General features: G+C 39.6%; 2 protein-coding genes across 3 annotated transcripts in view; one reads left to right on the top strand and one right to left on the bottom strand.

The window, feature by feature from the left end:
• The first annotated feature begins 219 nt into the window (after positions 1-219).
• On the top strand, positions 220-15,234 carry ippk (inositol 1,3,4,5,6-pentakisphosphate 2-kinase). Its single transcript, XM_058631432.1, has 14 exons — positions 220-443; positions 2,342-2,401; positions 4,399-4,494; positions 5,261-5,327; positions 5,708-5,826; positions 5,923-6,012; positions 6,585-6,643; positions 6,975-7,047; positions 7,862-8,014; positions 8,145-8,265; positions 9,350-9,485; positions 9,574-9,676; positions 10,071-10,162; positions 10,387-15,234. Exons 1-14 carry the CDS (start codon positions 363-365, stop codon positions 10,634-10,636), a joined length of 1,500 nt encoding a protein of 499 aa, XP_058487415.1. The 5' UTR covers positions 220-362; the 3' UTR covers positions 10,637-15,234.
• The window catches only part of cenpp (centromere protein P), a 69,161-nt gene continuing 68,096 nt past the window's right edge, over positions 15,228-16,292 (bottom strand). For both annotated transcript variants that reach the window (XM_058631434.1, XM_058631435.1), the window contains exons 8-9: positions 16,190-16,281; positions 15,228-15,509 (exon numbers count right to left, since the gene is read on the bottom strand). In XM_058631434.1, coding sequence (XP_058487417.1) covers positions 15,379-15,509; positions 16,190-16,281 — 223 coding nt within the window. In that variant the 3' untranslated portion in view covers positions 15,228-15,378. The remainder of the gene's footprint in view (positions 15,510-16,189; positions 16,282-16,292) is intronic.

Raw genomic sequence — 16,292 nt, 5'->3', positions numbered from 1 at the left:
GCATTATAAAAGCCAGAATCCGATGGATTGCGTTTTGAAATAAATATGAGAACATATATTTTTTTTATTTAGGTTACCCACTTACTTTTTGCTCGAAATTTCAACTCCGTCATCTCAACATTAGTTACTGTCGATGCTGGTGTATACTTCTCTGGGCTTTTATTTTCTTAAATGTATAACCAGAAGTAATATTGTGAAAGGCGGCTTGCTTATCCGGGTCCGGGCAGCCAGCAGAGGTACTCGGTGCTCAAGTACCTCTGTATTACAGCTAGCTGGAACAGTTGGAGTACTTGTGTGACGCTGAGCTGTTGAGAGCGACTGTCTTGCCATTTAACGAAAGCTCGGTTGTCATCGTCGGCGTGATGGAAGTGGACAAAATGGACGAAGACGACTGGAAGTATCACGGTGAAGGAAACAAGAGCCTGGTCGTGTCACACGTACAGGTGAGCCGGCTAGGCTAACACGAAGCTGATCTAATTTTATGAGGATAACCGCGGTCCTGACGCCTGTTTGACGTTAGGACAAACTTCAGTTTGGTGATTCTGTCGTTTGAAACTGTGAATTTTATCCCTCGGGAAATGTGACTGAAGACTAAAATGTCACTCACAAGGATTTTGTTTACTAGCTGTGCCGTTATTAGCCTGTGTTTTGCCTTAGCCGACGTGCTAGCTACAGCTAAGAGTTCAAACTCGCCCGTCCGAAGAAATGATCCCCATATATATGGCAACAACGACTGTCTAGAAAATGTCAATATACATTTAAATAACACGCACATTATGTTTTGTCAGAATCGCAGACTGACTGGGTTGTTATTAAACTGAAATTCAGAATGAGTGAACTGTAATCTTATGTAGCTCTTAGTAGATTTTCCCCATTAAGTGAGGAGACTGAGTTAATAGTTGTGTCCATGCAGGTTAATGTGTTCGCGCTTCGCAGAAGTTGGCCCGGTTTCAGGCAGGGTGGTGCGTTCACTGACCCCACTCCCTAAAAACTGTGTCCGGCTGTGGGAAAGTCTTACTCACGGGACCTGTCTAATCATGTCATTATTGCGCAATCAATTACCTAACAGGGTATGGCGTCACGTCACACACTAGCACCGTTGTTGTAACCAATTCAAACACTGTCGGGATTTCTTTGCATGTTGATTGTTTAGATGTTGTACTTAATTGGTAACAATTTTTATAATTGGTCAGTGCGTTCAATTATTTTTCCTCTCCTGTCTTCTGTTCAGGATTTCTCAGGCTTGTCTAAAATATTGCTCCATGATGCACTGGAGCTATAGCATACCTCCTGTAATGCTGTAGTTATCTATAAACATCAGCATTTACCTTTCACTCATAGTAACTGCACCTGTCTTTTCCCTGCCCATCACAGGGCCATCATACAGAGACAAACAACCATTCACTCTCACACTTACGGTCAATTTAGAGTGACCAATTAACCTCTGCATGTTTTTGGACTGGGGGAAGAAACCAGAGAACCTAGTGAAAAGACACAGACGGAGAACTTGCAAACTCCACACAGAGAGGCCCTCGGTCATACCGGCAGCCTTCTTGCTGGGAGGCAACAGTACTATGCACTACTCTGCTGTGGCCCTAGCTGAGATATTTCTTACTTGATGCAAAAATGTCTTGTCACTTCATGTAAAATTTCTTATCAGGAAATTAAATGGAGAAGAACAGAAAGAAGAGTGGACACTGTGGCCTGTGACTAAAAAGTGTTGAATTTCTACATGTTGATATCATTTGTTTATCAAATGTGTAGAGAAGCAACATTTTCACTATTTTGGTTGCAGTTTAATGACATACTATATACTGGACACATCTGTTACTAGACACACCTAAACAAATCCTGAACAGAACACTGGGAACTGTCTGGTCTTTACTCCAGAGCTGAAATTTGAATATGTTCTCAGCCACTATTTTATACATATGTAATGTGTATTTGCACACTCTGCATTTGCTTTTTGCAGAGTTAAATAATTGAATGGATGTGTTTATTTCAGTCCAATTAACACAAGTGTGTTAAATCAAAATAAAACCAGAACAATTTCCTGGATTTTCTATGTGTTGTGTCCCACTTGTTTTTTAATTACTCTGTTATACTGGTTGGAAGTGAAGTTTTAATTGTTTATCCCCACATAGTTCAGGTCATTTGCATGTGAACATTTTGTCTGGTTTCCTGTTTTACCTGAATACAATATTAGCAGGCCAACAATGTTTCAGATTTTCCCTGTGTTGCTCCTGACTTTGTAGAAGATATTTACTGTTACAAATGCACTATGGAAAAACTCTGAGTATTTTCTTAACTTTTAACTGGGCTTCCCCTTTTGTGCTTGCAGCTTTCTAGAGTTCTGCGTCTTCTCAAGTATCCAGCCGAGGATTCTGAAAACCCACCACAGGTAATAATATGAGTATGTATGATGTTAAAGCCTGAGCCATATTACTGCTCAGAGAAAAAAACTAAAATTTTGTTGCCAACACATGATGCATAATGTTTACATGTGCACTTGTTGATTGGGTTATTTTTGCAGTGTGCATTTCAAACAAAACAAAGTTTGGCATATTTGTACTGGCTACTCGGATGTTAACGGTCAAGTATGTAAGAATTAGTGACATCTAATGGTGAGACTGCTGACAACAAACAGAGGTTTCCTCCACTCTTGCCTCGCTTTCCAAAGCATGTGAGGGAACTACAGTTGCCTTTGTACACCAGAAAGAATGTAAACACTCTTTCACAACTCTTTCCACTTTCACTGCTGTTTCCTCCCTCTTCTTTGTTTGGTTTGCTTCAGGTTTATTTGGGTGGCACTGTTCTACTTCGTTTGCATAGTATACTTGCACTCCAAAACATTAGCTCTGGCTGGATTGTCCATTTAGACTGCTTTAGAAGCATGGGAACATTTACAAAATACAATTAAAAGGCTTATTCTAAGGGTACAAAAAACAAACCAAATTAGTGTAATTATTTTATACAAACACACTAATTGGGTGTGAATGGCAAAGCAGCTATGAGTGGTCATTAAGACTAGAAAAGTCCATTCACTTATTGGTAGATATCTGTCAATAAACCCACCTAAACGTTACTCACTGGACCTTAAAGTTTTGTAGTGGCAACTGCCATTTCCTTCGCTCTTTATTAAATGTAGCTTCATGGTGTGCTGCAAAACACATGGGGTTTGTTTTTCTCTCGACACTCGAATACACCCTTTGGGCTCTCATCTGACTTAGGATGCCACATGACTCTTGCTACAGTCCATTGTTATCTATGCTTCATCAACTGCAGAGCCTCACATGCCTTAACACACTGAGCACATTAATGCTGTATTTCCAGTGGCTCTGCTCGCCTCGCCCTTGCCTCGGCACGGCACAATTAGGTTGCATCTCCACTACAAAAAAAGTACCTAATTAACGTGGGCGGAGTCATCACTGCACGGCTGTGTGAAACTGCGGTGACTTTGTTTTATACGCCACAAACGAGTGACTAGTGACTTTACACCAGACCCCTGTAGTTGTTGGAGATTAACCCACGTTTTTAGGATTGTTAAGTAGTTTTAAGTGATCTACAGTTCAGCACTGTTCAGCTTGATTTGTGTGTGCGACGTCTTTTCCTTCGACGGCACTCTGGCCAGTCAGTGGCCGGCAGTCTGACCAATCATCGCATAGTACCTACTCGGCACGCTTTAGGGACCTCGCCTGAGCAGGTACTAAAAATAGTACCTGGTACCAGGTACTATGCTAGTGGAAACGCTACTTAAATCGTGCTGTGGCGTGGCGAGTAGAGACGGTGGAAATGCGCCATAAGTCACTTTAGCTGACACAAACTGCTAATTGAGTAAATACACCTTTGTCAAATCATCAAACATTTGCAGTTATTTGTTTTACAAGTCAGCACTGTATACATCCAAATAAAATATTTGACAGTCTCGTCCAGCACAGGACGTTCCCATACTGCACCTCTATGCACACACAGGCAGTGTTAAACCCAGCTGTCAACACAGATCTGTGTTACGTAAGAATCCATGTACAAAAGCACAAAAAGTCACTTACACAAATGATGTGTACCTAAAAATTAAGGATCAGGTTCATACCTGTTACCAGTGGAACAAGTAGCACAAACATAACAAATGTACTTAAAACATTTGTTCAAAGCATATAATAAACTAGCTCTCTAGCAGCTGGGTTTGATGTAATAAAGTATAAGGGATTAGATAAAGGCTGAGCCCAAGATGATTTTCTTTCCCTAAAATGTCTGACTCCAGTGACAACAGGCTACAGTTTTTTTGTTAAGCACCGTTGATTGTTAACGACAATAAAATAGTTATGCGCAGCTCTTTTTCTGCAGAATATAATCAATCGTTTACGTGTCTAGCTGTGTTTCTTTCTGTTTTTCCTGTAGACACCAGAGCAAGCCTTCAGGCAGCTCCAGAACATTGTTGACTTCAGCTCCAATGTGATGAGCAGTCTTCTCGGAGAGAAGTTTATCCACAGTGGGGTAAGGCAATATTTGTTATAATATATAAAAGCAAATACACAAATTTAGGCATTAACGCCAGTGGTCTTTTGATGTGGGACAACTCATCACTTCTAATCAGTTTTTCTGTGTTGCTCTGTGTGAATTCCCTAGAAAAGCAGATATTTTATCAGTGGTGATGATGCTCAAGGATTCTATAAATCTGAAGTTTGAAGTAAAACCAAATACAGAGATGTTGCAGTGCCAAACCTGATGTTTTCCTGGTCTTTAAAATGTGGCATTAATAATGATGTTAAAAATAACGATAGTAATTGTGCAACATTACAATTGTTAAAACCTGTCTTTTCCAGTCATCGTTTGGTCCATACAATGTCTGAAAATGTTGAAATGATGATCTTCTCAAAGTATTCAGTTTTAATGATTGTGCACATGTACATATCTGTGAACACAGCTTATCAGAACTGGCAGATAAACCAACTTTGTAGCATGTTGAAGCCTTGGGGGTTTTAGCACATGAACAATATTCTCCCAGTCAGATGGCGTCTAAATTTAGTTTTATTTTTTGGCTCAAAGGTGTAGTTAACGGCTGAATTTGTCTGTGTGTCACAAGTGAGAGCACAAAACAAATTACACCATGGTTCTGTCTATGGTCTGATGTATGCAGACAGATTTTTAGTGAAGCGATCATGGAAAATCTGCTGATCACAATGCTTCACATACAGGAGATGTCGCAAACAAAGACAGATGTGCACACACGTCTTGACTCACTGATCTCATTTCTTTACAGGAAGTGGTCAAACTGCCACTAGAGTTTGTACGACAGCTGTCAATCAAAGTTCAGCATCATAGACCAGGTAAGAGTCATTTGATATTTAAATATGTTAAATCATCAGTTTGTTTTTGTAAAAATAATATAAATATAAATGGCGTTGATGCTTGGGGATGCTGTGGCAAAGCACCACATGGGCTGCGTATTTAGATATTCATACTTTGTAGTCACTCTTCTTGGTTTTCTTCTGGCAACACTGTCCAGTATGACCGTAAGTTGATTATCAAAGAGGGGTTTTCAAAGTTTGCATGGAGAATAATTAGTGAACTGGTTTATGGCTCTTCTATATGTTCAGAAATCTGGTGAGTGTCCCGCAATTACATTTGTAATTGTTTAGTCACAAAAAAAAACTGCATTTATTGTTCTATTGTCAGCAAATTTATTGAAAATGTTCTTATGTGTCAGCGTGGCGCTGTGACAAGGTGATGGATATCTACAGTGGCTGTGCTCTCTGTCTGCCCAACCTAACATCTCCTGTTTTACACCAGCCAACACACACTGCTCCACTGTGCATCGAGATCAAGGTACACATGCACAATTAAAAAAAGAAAGTAGAAGTCTAAAAGGACCCTTTCCATGTGTTTCAGAAAACAGTTGTACTGTGTGTGTTGTGTTTTCAGCCCAAGTGTGGTTTCCTGCCATCCTCCAAACATGTCAGCAAAGACATCAAGACCAAAGTGTGTCGCTTCTGCATGCACCAACACTACAAGGTAACCACAACTACACAATAACCCAAAATAATAAAGCCATCTAACAACTGTACTCAATGTATTATATGTCCAGAGCTAATCCGCTCAGAGGTGGTGACAGACCTGATTAACCCCATCCCGGTTGGTCTAAAGGTTGCAGTGTATTCATTCAACATTTCTCTTAATATCTTTAAAAAACAAAGGCAAAACTTCTGCACTTTATTATCACATAGGACAGACTAAATGTGAAAAAAGATAGGGGATAGATTTGCAGCAAATAGCCACAAGCTATATTAATATCCCAAAAACTGGTTGACCGATAATATCAGCCGTCGGATATTAATTCAGTTTGTCACGGATGTATGCCCTCCAGGAATGGGTGTGTGCGTGCAAGGGAGGAAGGTGCGTCACTCTGGAATAATCATAAGATGTGTTGGATACATATTTAATCAGGAGCCAAGTAAATATAGTATTTAATGAATAGGATTGGGCCGGGCCAAAAAAAACTTAACCCCAGAACAACCATGGAACAGTATTATATGTTGATTTTTTTTATTGTCCTTTGCATTCCTTCTCTCTCTCTCTTGCTGCAGGTTGCCAGTGGAAAATGGAAGAGACGCAGCCTGTACTGTCCTCTGGACCTGTTCTCAGGGTAAGATTTCAGCAGTGATTATTGTTACCATAAACACTGCTGCATTAAGACAAGTGAACTCACATGTGCAATAACTGTGTTTCACGTAAACATTAAAACAAATGGGGTAAAGAAAAAACTAATTCTGAAAATGACTTTTAAAGTGTTTGTTTCTAAAATATTTTTCTCCTGCTGTATGGTAATTTCCTCGGATGTAAACCTGCATATCCTGAGAAACATCTTTGATTATAATGCAGCTAAGCTGTTTACACCACAGTGTAGGTTCAGCAGGTGATGAAATAAACATCACTGCTTTGCCGCTAAACAAAATGTTCTCTTGCCTGTTGATCAGGAACAGACAGAGAATGTACTTTGCTGTCAGGCACCTCATAGAAGAACCACAGAACAACTTCAAAATTTTTAAGGTAAGACACAACCTCTACAACTACTGTTTTAAAGAGAATGTTCATATTTTCAGTCTAGAGTCAGCACATTGGAAGGCTCAAGGAAAGAATCCTCAATACAGACAGAACAAATTAGGGCTGGTATTACTGCGGATTTCCTGAATCAATTTGTTTCTGGTTCACATGGTCCCGATATGATACATTTAGAGATAATTCAGTTTCAACACCAATTTTGCATGGTTATGAAAGAAATTTTCACAGAACTAATGTAGTAAATTCTATAAAAAATGTCTCTAACCTGGAGCATCATTAAAACTATTGTTTCCATAAAAAAGTATCCTGATGTAGTTTCATCAATGCACTTTGTTTAACATTACCACACAGTGCAAATCTACAGTACAGTATCCACAATATTTGGTAATCCATCCAATAATTGTCACCAGACATTTTAAAGTAAATAACAAGTTGTCCAGCAGATGGAGCCGTAATCACATCCGGCCTGCATCCATGCCTTCTCGAAAGAGGAAAGTGAAAGACTTTGGGAACCAAAAGACTCACGATGTCCATATGGGACGATGATACATATTTTTGCCATAGTGTGGTACTAGGAAAAATGCCTGTTTTCTCTACATTATCTTCACTCCTCTGTCTCTGTTTGATCACTCAAGTTGATGCAGATGGAACCAGTCAGATTTGGCTCAGTATATATTGTGGAAAAATTCACCTTTTGAATGTTTGTAATGCATGAAAACCCACAGCCAAATACATCAATATTGGCACAACGTGATGCGGACACTGTACAGCCATATTTAAAGCGGTCTGTGTGTGTTTTTAGGGCGGTCAGTGTATTTACAGTAGTAAGGAGGGCAGTGATGACTCACCGGACCTGAATTCCCTTCTGCATCATCTCAGACCTTACTTCATGTTCGGAAACAACAGAATCAACAGTCACATGTCTGGCAAGGCTGTAATGAATGACTTTATCCAGGTAAATCCACTCAGCACGCACACTAATAATACACTTTAAACTGGGAGATTGTAACAAATGTTTTACTTGAGCGTGCACACACCAGCACAGTGACCAGCACAGTGTGATCAAGCTTCTTTCCTTGTTTTAGGTCCTGGTGAATGCCCTGCTGAGAGGTGGAGGAGGAGACAGCGGGGTAGTGACAGATAGACGTGGAGAAGGCCGTAGCTTCTGTGAAGCCAGTTTTTTCAACAAAGAGAGGATTCGCCACGGTCAGAAACTGCCTCTCTACTAGTCTGTCTTATTCTTGACACGGCGAGTCCACTGATTCAGTGTTTTAAGATGAAAATGCTGCGAGATACTCAAATTAACTAGATGCATGTGATGTTTTATGTGAATAATCTGATATTAAAAAAAAATCATGAATTAGGCCCAGAAGGCCTTTACAGCTGCAGGTGAAAGATTGCTGCATGCAAAAACTTCCAAAACCTACAGGGATCAGGCTCTGGTTGCTGACCAGTTACAGTGCAAGCTACAGAAACAGTGTCCATGATAGATTCTGCTGTATGTTCACTGCATGTCCTACCACTCCTCTCTCCCACTCTGATTTCCTGTCTAGTTATTTTTACAGTTTACTGTCTAGAAAGATTTAATATGCCCAAAAACCCCACCCTGTAAATGTACATAAACCAACAATTTTTGTCCTCATTAAAGCAGCAATAAGTAATGAATTTGTTAGGTTTTTCTTTAAATCATTCATCTATTGGGAAAGTAATCACTTCCTTTGTTATTTATTCAAATTGAGTAACACACGTCAGAAGAGAGATGTTTCATTGCTTTACATAGTCTTAAATGTCTTTATACAACTTCCATATCTCATCAACTGATCTAAGCGTTTACAAATAATTTTTTATGTTGCATATAACTCGGCAACATTCTCTGTTTTGAAACACTGGAGGAGCTGAACACACACCCCTTAACCATCACAACTCTAACCCTGACTCCAACCTAAACCAATTTGTAACTCTAACCCTTAAATTTAGTATAATATGTGAAGAGGAGAATATCTGTATTTGCTTGATTAATTTTCCCCGTGATTACAGACGTGCAGTACAAATGATTGTAAATACACAAGTACAGATGAAGTAAAAATGCCCAGCCAACATGAACCCAACCCAAAACTGATTACAATTTCAAAATAAGCCGTTAGTTTTCCACCTGTGATTTAGCTGCTGTGGCCACACACCATAGCTGCTTTTAAAGAATTACTTTGTGTAAAAGACTGGATAAAACAGATGAGGCTGAGCACTGTGTGTATGTGTGTGTGTATGTGTGTGTGTGTGTGTGTGTGTGTAGGCTCTCAGGGTTTACCCAGCAGCAGTGTTTTGTTCAGGATCCTTCAGACTCAGATGTTGGACACATTGGACATTGAAGGACTTAATCCTTTGTACCGTCGAGTGGAGCAACATCTGCAGGATTTCCCTAAGGAGAGGTAATACTGGGTTAACAAGGACCAGAGAAAAACAGTGTAGACTGATTCCATTAGTCATCTGGTCTGACATACTTCCTGTCTGTGTCAGAACTCGTCTTCAGATGGATGGGCCGTACAACGAGGCCTTCCTGGAGAAGCTACAGAAATGTCCGACCGAGGACGATGGCTCCGTGGAGTACGCTGTTGCCAAGGTTAGACTGAATTCACATTTTCCAAATATTCCAGTCACTTTGAGTCACACAGAGCTGGAAACTGTTTGTGGTCCAGTCTGCAGCTGTAACATTTCTGTGACGGAGTCAGCTGACTGTTAGTGGGTTTTCCTGCAAATTAAATCATCAGTACAAATCACAGTCATTGTTTCCATTATCCAATTTTAATTCTTATTTGTGTATAAAAAAAAATTGGAAAATTTATCAGCACAAAATGCAACCGTTTAATAGAAAGAGACTGAATATGAATGAAGTATGTGACATGTCCTAATATAAAACCATAAGCAGCTGAAGACTTTCTCACACTGAGCATACAGCAAAGATGGCATCATTTCTTACTAAGGTCCAGGATCTTAATCACATGTTCTGACTTTAGGTCCATCAGTATCGTGTTGCCATGACAGCCAAGGACTGCTCCATCATGGTGGCTCTGGTGCCCAGCACTGAGGAAGAGGTGGACGATGAAAGGTGAGGTTTAGAATGAGTTAATTACTTGAACATAACTCTGACTAAACAGATCCAGTGTCACCAAACATTAAAATGTTTTTTTTTGAAAGATGCTGATGTTGGACTCAGCTGGTAAAAGCAGTACTACGGTTGATGTGAAATAAATGATGAAATTCAGCAGGTGGAGCTAGACATCCACTCCAAAATTCTTCACACACTGAACAAGCCTTTTTTTTCTCCTTCAGTGTCTCCAGTCAGAGATGGCTCAGAGATTTCCTCTCCAGACCTCCTGCTTTCTCCTCTTTGGTCTCCATTTTGGATCTGGATCCAAAGCCATTTGACAGCATCCCCCGCCAGTTGCGGCTGGACCAGAACATTGTCTCCTGCTACTTGAGGACTGGTGGTGCTGTGCCAAAGGGCTCTCTGCCTCCAGTGCCGGGCATCTTCATGGCTGCTGAGAGAGAAGACTGCACACTTCTCTTCCACCCTGTGTGAAGGCACAAGCTGAGTGTCACCATGCTGATGCCTCAACGAGAGAGGAGGGATGCCATGTTGTTTCCAGAGGTCTGGAAACTTCAGACCAGGGCTGTTTATTCACTGCAGCACTTTCTCCTCCCCAATCATCTCATGTTGACAGGTATCATCCTCTGCTGCTCAGCAAAAAGTAAAAAAAAAAAAAAAGAAAATCTCCAGAAGTCGCATATAAATCACCAGACATTTAAACGACTTCCAGATTATTTTGTTACTCGTTTTTTCAGTTTAAAATGTTGTTGTGGCCCAACATCTCTTCTATCTGGATGTGAATCACAACGCTCTGATCTGTCACATTTTATTTACATTAGCAAACAACTTGCAGGAAGAACGTTTCTTTTATTTGGTGATAGAAGGGGGAGATTAAAGAGAAGGCTCACAATCGTAATTGTACATGAGTGATGTAGGAAGTAGGAATATATCTGTGGAAAAAGCACATTCCACAATTTATCTGAAGCTTCATTAACTTCAGATATTCTCAGTTGCACAAACAAAGCTTGATGTGTTAAGCGAAGTCTTTTCGGTACAAAATTCAGCTCTTGATAGATCTCCTCTGACACTGCAAGACTTAAACAGGAAATTTAGATAAATGTTGGCGGACACCAGGTCTAATGACAAATGACGGGTTAAAGAAGAGACCTTTTCTTTTTTCATAAATTTCCACCTTTTCGTTACTGAAAGCCTGAAGTGTGGTGGAGTGATCGTAACGGAATTTTGTACAAAAAAGTGCAAACAACAATATCCATGTGGTTAGACTTGACACACACACACACCGCTGAATTGTCAAACTAGATAATTGACAGTGTAGATAATTAAGGCAAGCAAAACAATGCATTGATGTCCATATGGACAACTGAGGATTGTGAACCTTTCCTTTAAGCAGTCTCTGACTCCCCATTCCCCAGAAAAAAGTGTGATGGAGAGAAATTTAAGTTGTTCAACTGTCAAGTACATATGATGTCATTTCCTGAATGTTGGCGAGTGGGCCACATTTTGTCCACTTCAGCATCAGGAAGTTAACAGAAGCACTAGTTACCATGGCGACAGTCACAGAAGAGTGAAGCAAACATGGTGGATCTTATTGCCAAACAGCCTCAGCTGATTTATGGGTTTGTCAGACTCATAATTCTTTGCTTTTATTTGATGTCATAGGTTTTCAGTTCAACCCGTCACAGCTGATCAGTGAGACCTGTTCTCCTGCTCTTAAATTGTCAGATAATTGAATAGAACGGTTTTGAACAATTGTTCAGACGAAGCAGAAGACATTTCTGCAGGCATGGAGAAATTGTAAACTTTGTTTTAAAATATTTCATACACTAAAGAGAATTAATTTTGTTAAGTGTGGAAATAATCTGATTTATTGATATATAAACTAATCATTAGTTGCAGCCCTAAATAAGATGAGGTGATGCAGCAACCAGTGACCACTCACCTGCGCTTCTGCTGCTGGTGGTGGTGGTGGTAGGTTTAAGAGTTTTCTTGTCACATGCTTGTGTTAAAGGTCAATGGAGGAAAATTAAGTGTTCTGAAAGTGTCAGTTTAACTTGCATTTATTCTCATCAAATAAGTCTGGTTACATTTTGTCTTCACGTACACTGGTGAATGGAGTTTGTTAATACCATGCATCTCCACTGTGTGGTGAGGTTGAAGAGATGAGACCCAGGCCATTTAATCAGTGGCACAATTGTAATCAACAGCTTTGTGTTTTAGACACTCCACTCCACAAAATGCAGTATAGCTGAACGCATCTCTTAAACTGTTAAAATTTGGGCTGTCACAGGACTGATATTTTTTTTTCTTACCAAACAAATTTGTAAAATGTTTGCTATCGTAGTTAACACAAGCTACACCGAGTAGAAAAATGGACCATTTCAAAAGAAGCTAGTTATCGTCATCTGTGATGAATGTTATAAAACGGTCAAAGCTGAGCAGAATGCACATGTGTTGCCACCAGCAAACCAAACCTGTCTGACAACACACAACAAAAACCACCACTAAAAGCTGGAAAAAATGTGGAGGAAAATATAGTTACAGTACTGAACCACAGACATTTTTTCTGATTTTGTGTTCGTGCAGTGGGCGTGATAACATGATGTAAACCACTGTATTGCAATAATTGTGACAGCCCTAGTTTAAAATAATGTTTTAACAATTTTTTTTTTTTTAATTGGGGCCTCTGAAATCTCACCATCCTGGTAAAGAAAGTTCAGTATTCTAACTTACTTTGTGTCAAGGCCAGAGTTGATGACAAACTGCATCACCTTCATCTGTAGACTGATTTCTCTGCCCAGTAACGGTAACAGTGCATCCCTTTTTATTCTTTAAAAAAAAAAGGGTTAATAATGATGAAATTATTATTTTTGAACTGAATACTAATGTGACTGTATGCTTGTAGAGCAGAGTGAAGCAGAGGAATAACATGAGCAAGGGTTGCTGGGAATCGTAGTGCTGTCGTCATCAGCTTAATGCTGCTGCTGCTGCTCTGCTGCTGGTGTTGTGCCATAAGTGGCTTGTTGTGTGTTTGTCAACGTGCCTAAATGTTCTGGTAGGAGTGGAGGACAGAGGATGCTGGTGTGTGTTAGTGTTTGTGTGTTGGTGAAACTCACTTTGTTACAGGCTGCGTTCACAGCTGAGATATGAGACGATCTGCGTAGAATGGCATCACACCAGATTTGGGTTTTGTTGTAGACGCAGCCTTGAACTCTCGTGACCTTGAATTCCTGATGATCTGAACAGAAGCTCAAAGATTTGATCATTTCAAGAGCACTTGTTGGGTTTCTGAGGACGGTGATGTCACCTAGAGGTGACAGTGAAACATAGTAGTTTGTCTTCATCAGCCAATGATTGTTTATTGATGGGTTTCTTTTGTGGACTTTTGCGTCTTTTCAGAATTTCTTCTAGTTGTCTGGTAGAAACCATGTGACCTGTGACCTCATCGTCCTCTTCTGCCTGAAGCGCTCATGAAGGCTTTTAATGAACTGGTAACACTTGACTTAAAGTTCCCGTGTTTACATTGTCCACTCTCTAGCCTCCATGACCTCCATGCCAATCAAATGTATGCCTTGGACGTAGAAAAAATTATGAAGTTTAAAATAATGACCTTTGTCACACTTTGACACTGACTGACTTGTAACCACCACATTTCAGGGTTTGAGGAGTGAAAGGCTGGAAAGTGAACAGTCGTGAACTGAACCAACCACTGATCGTTCCAATGGTTAAAACTGAGGATGGACAGGCAGCATGAGGAGGCAGCAGAGGCTCATGGGAGTTGAATGGGCTCTGAGTGAGACACTTGAGGTCTGGACACATTTAAATGGCAGCTGTTTGATGTTAACATGACTGTTTTGGTTGATTTTTGAAACTTGAATTGGATCAAACACAAGGCCCATGTGACGCAGAGCTGCGTTTATTTCATGTGGGATGAATTCCCATGTTTATAATTTGAGAGGGTTCACTGTGGAGCGTTAATTATACTGTGCTTTAACAATAAAACACTAATCAACAAACGCTTTTATTTATCTTTAAGGACAGGACTTGGCCTCGAGGCCTATGTATTTATGTGAAGTTGGCATTTTTTTTGTATATCCGAATAAAGTTTGTATCTTTATAAACTGTTCTATAGTGTAAGTAGAAAACTAGGGCTGCGTTACATCTCTACATTGAAGAAATTAAAATGTTGCAGGATCATTTGGACAAATGCCAAGAATTATAAAGTAAAAAAAAAAAAATATTAAAATAATCAGCTTTGCAAGAAGCTTCTATGTTGCCATGGTTGTGTCAATGATCCACATGTGATAAACATTTTAATCACTGACAATCTTTTAAAAACCCTGCTTGTTTGAGTTAAGTTGTTGTGGAAGTATTTTACAACATTACCAAAGATTTTTCCAGCATTCTTAAAGAAAAATATTTTTTCTACTCTAAACAAGTTTTTTTTTAAAGCCCTTTTCATAATCCACAAAACAGCCGAATATGAGTGGAAATATTAAGTATTGGAAAATAACATTGAGCTTGTGTTGTTTCATTTTCAATTCAAAGTCAACTAAATGGAAAACAAGACGTTTGTGTGTGTTTTGACTTTGGTTGAAGGTTGTCTGGTCTTCACCAGATATGAAGAGTCACTAAAAACAACTTCCAGGGGATTCACATGATTGTCAGTGATTTAAAGGGATGATGATACTAAAACACAAATAGCAACCTTTTCATTATATTTATAAAAATTTTGTCCAGACCTCTGTCCACGCAGAGACGTGAAGCTGCGACAGGTGAGCTGTCGTCTGATTGGCTGGGTTGTCTCTGCCTCCACCTGCTACCTGAGTGTCTACCTGCAGAAACATCACAGCACTGTGATCGTACCTACAAACTCCTGATAACTGCGTGCATGTGTGTGTGTAAATAGCTGAGAGAAGAGAACTATTTGAGAATACAAAGGCATCACTGCTGTTTGGCATTTTGTATTTAAATTATTTATTTTTGTAGATTTTGACCAATGAGCTCTGCTGTTACAGCCGTCACAGTCGTGCTCTTTCTATTGAATAAAGATTTCTAAGAGACTAAACCAATGCTTTGTGTTTCCTGGTCTCTCTTTGTCTGTGTCTTTACCTTACTTGCACATATTCAAAGTAGAAAATAAAATATTGAACCCCCAGAGTTGTGATGAGCTGCAGATATAAACATCCAGGACGTAATGATGAATCTGATGTGAGCTATGGGTCTGATGAAGGGCAGATTGCTCTGATGACAGACTCCACGGCAGCTTCAGATCCCAGAATTCTTAGCAGGCTCTGGAAAAACTTGGCAGCGCCACCTACAGTCTGAGAGGGAAACAACTGCAGCACTGCAGAGACATGGAGGAAAAACAAAAACATCACCGTCATAAAAGCTCAATTTTCTTTTACATCAAGGGCAAATATTGATAACTCTAATATAAATGTCACATCATTGTCTACAAGCCATTTTCACTTATTTGTACCCAATTTCAAAAATCTACTAGTGAACCTGCATTAATCAATTAGTACTTTGGCTGTTTATTTAATGAATAAATAAGTGAAATCAATCATATGTTGCTGCTAAGTCTAAAGCTGAATTTAATAATCATAAAACGATCAGATAAATAGAGAAACCAACACATTTGTAAGTTTTGTCTTGAAAGTTCAACAATTTCATACATTTCTTTTCTTGACAAACCCCTGATTTCACTGAGTGTACAAACAAACCTGCAGTACATTTAAGTTTTACAATTCAAAGTGAAGACACATCTCAAAGATGATATTTCAGTTTTACCTTTTCAATAAAAAAGAATCATTGTAAGTCGCTTTGGATAAAAGCGTCTGCTAAATGACATGTAATGTAATGTAATTATGGGTTATTGGTTGACAAGGAAATTGAATGTAAACTCTTACAATTGAATGAATTCTTTGAACCTATTTCAGTGATGCTGCGACGTCACGTGTGAAACACGTAAGAGGGTCTGAACTGGATCAGTCTGCAGTGTTTCCATGTAGCTGAGCATCTCACCTCTCTCTGGGATCTTTGTCAGCAGGTTGATTTTCGGAGTGACTCGACCTTCACTGGAAACGTCCACTGACCAATGAATGAACAGGACGCAGCTATGAAGGAA

Source organism: Solea solea, chromosome 6 (genome assembly GCF_958295425.1).
Source record: "Solea solea chromosome 6, fSolSol10.1, whole genome shotgun sequence".
In the NCBI taxonomy this organism is placed as follows: domain Eukaryota; kingdom Metazoa; phylum Chordata; class Actinopteri; order Pleuronectiformes; family Soleidae; genus Solea; species Solea solea.
Note: the sequence above shows the minus strand (reverse complement) of the source record. Positions and strands in the feature narration are given on the sequence as shown.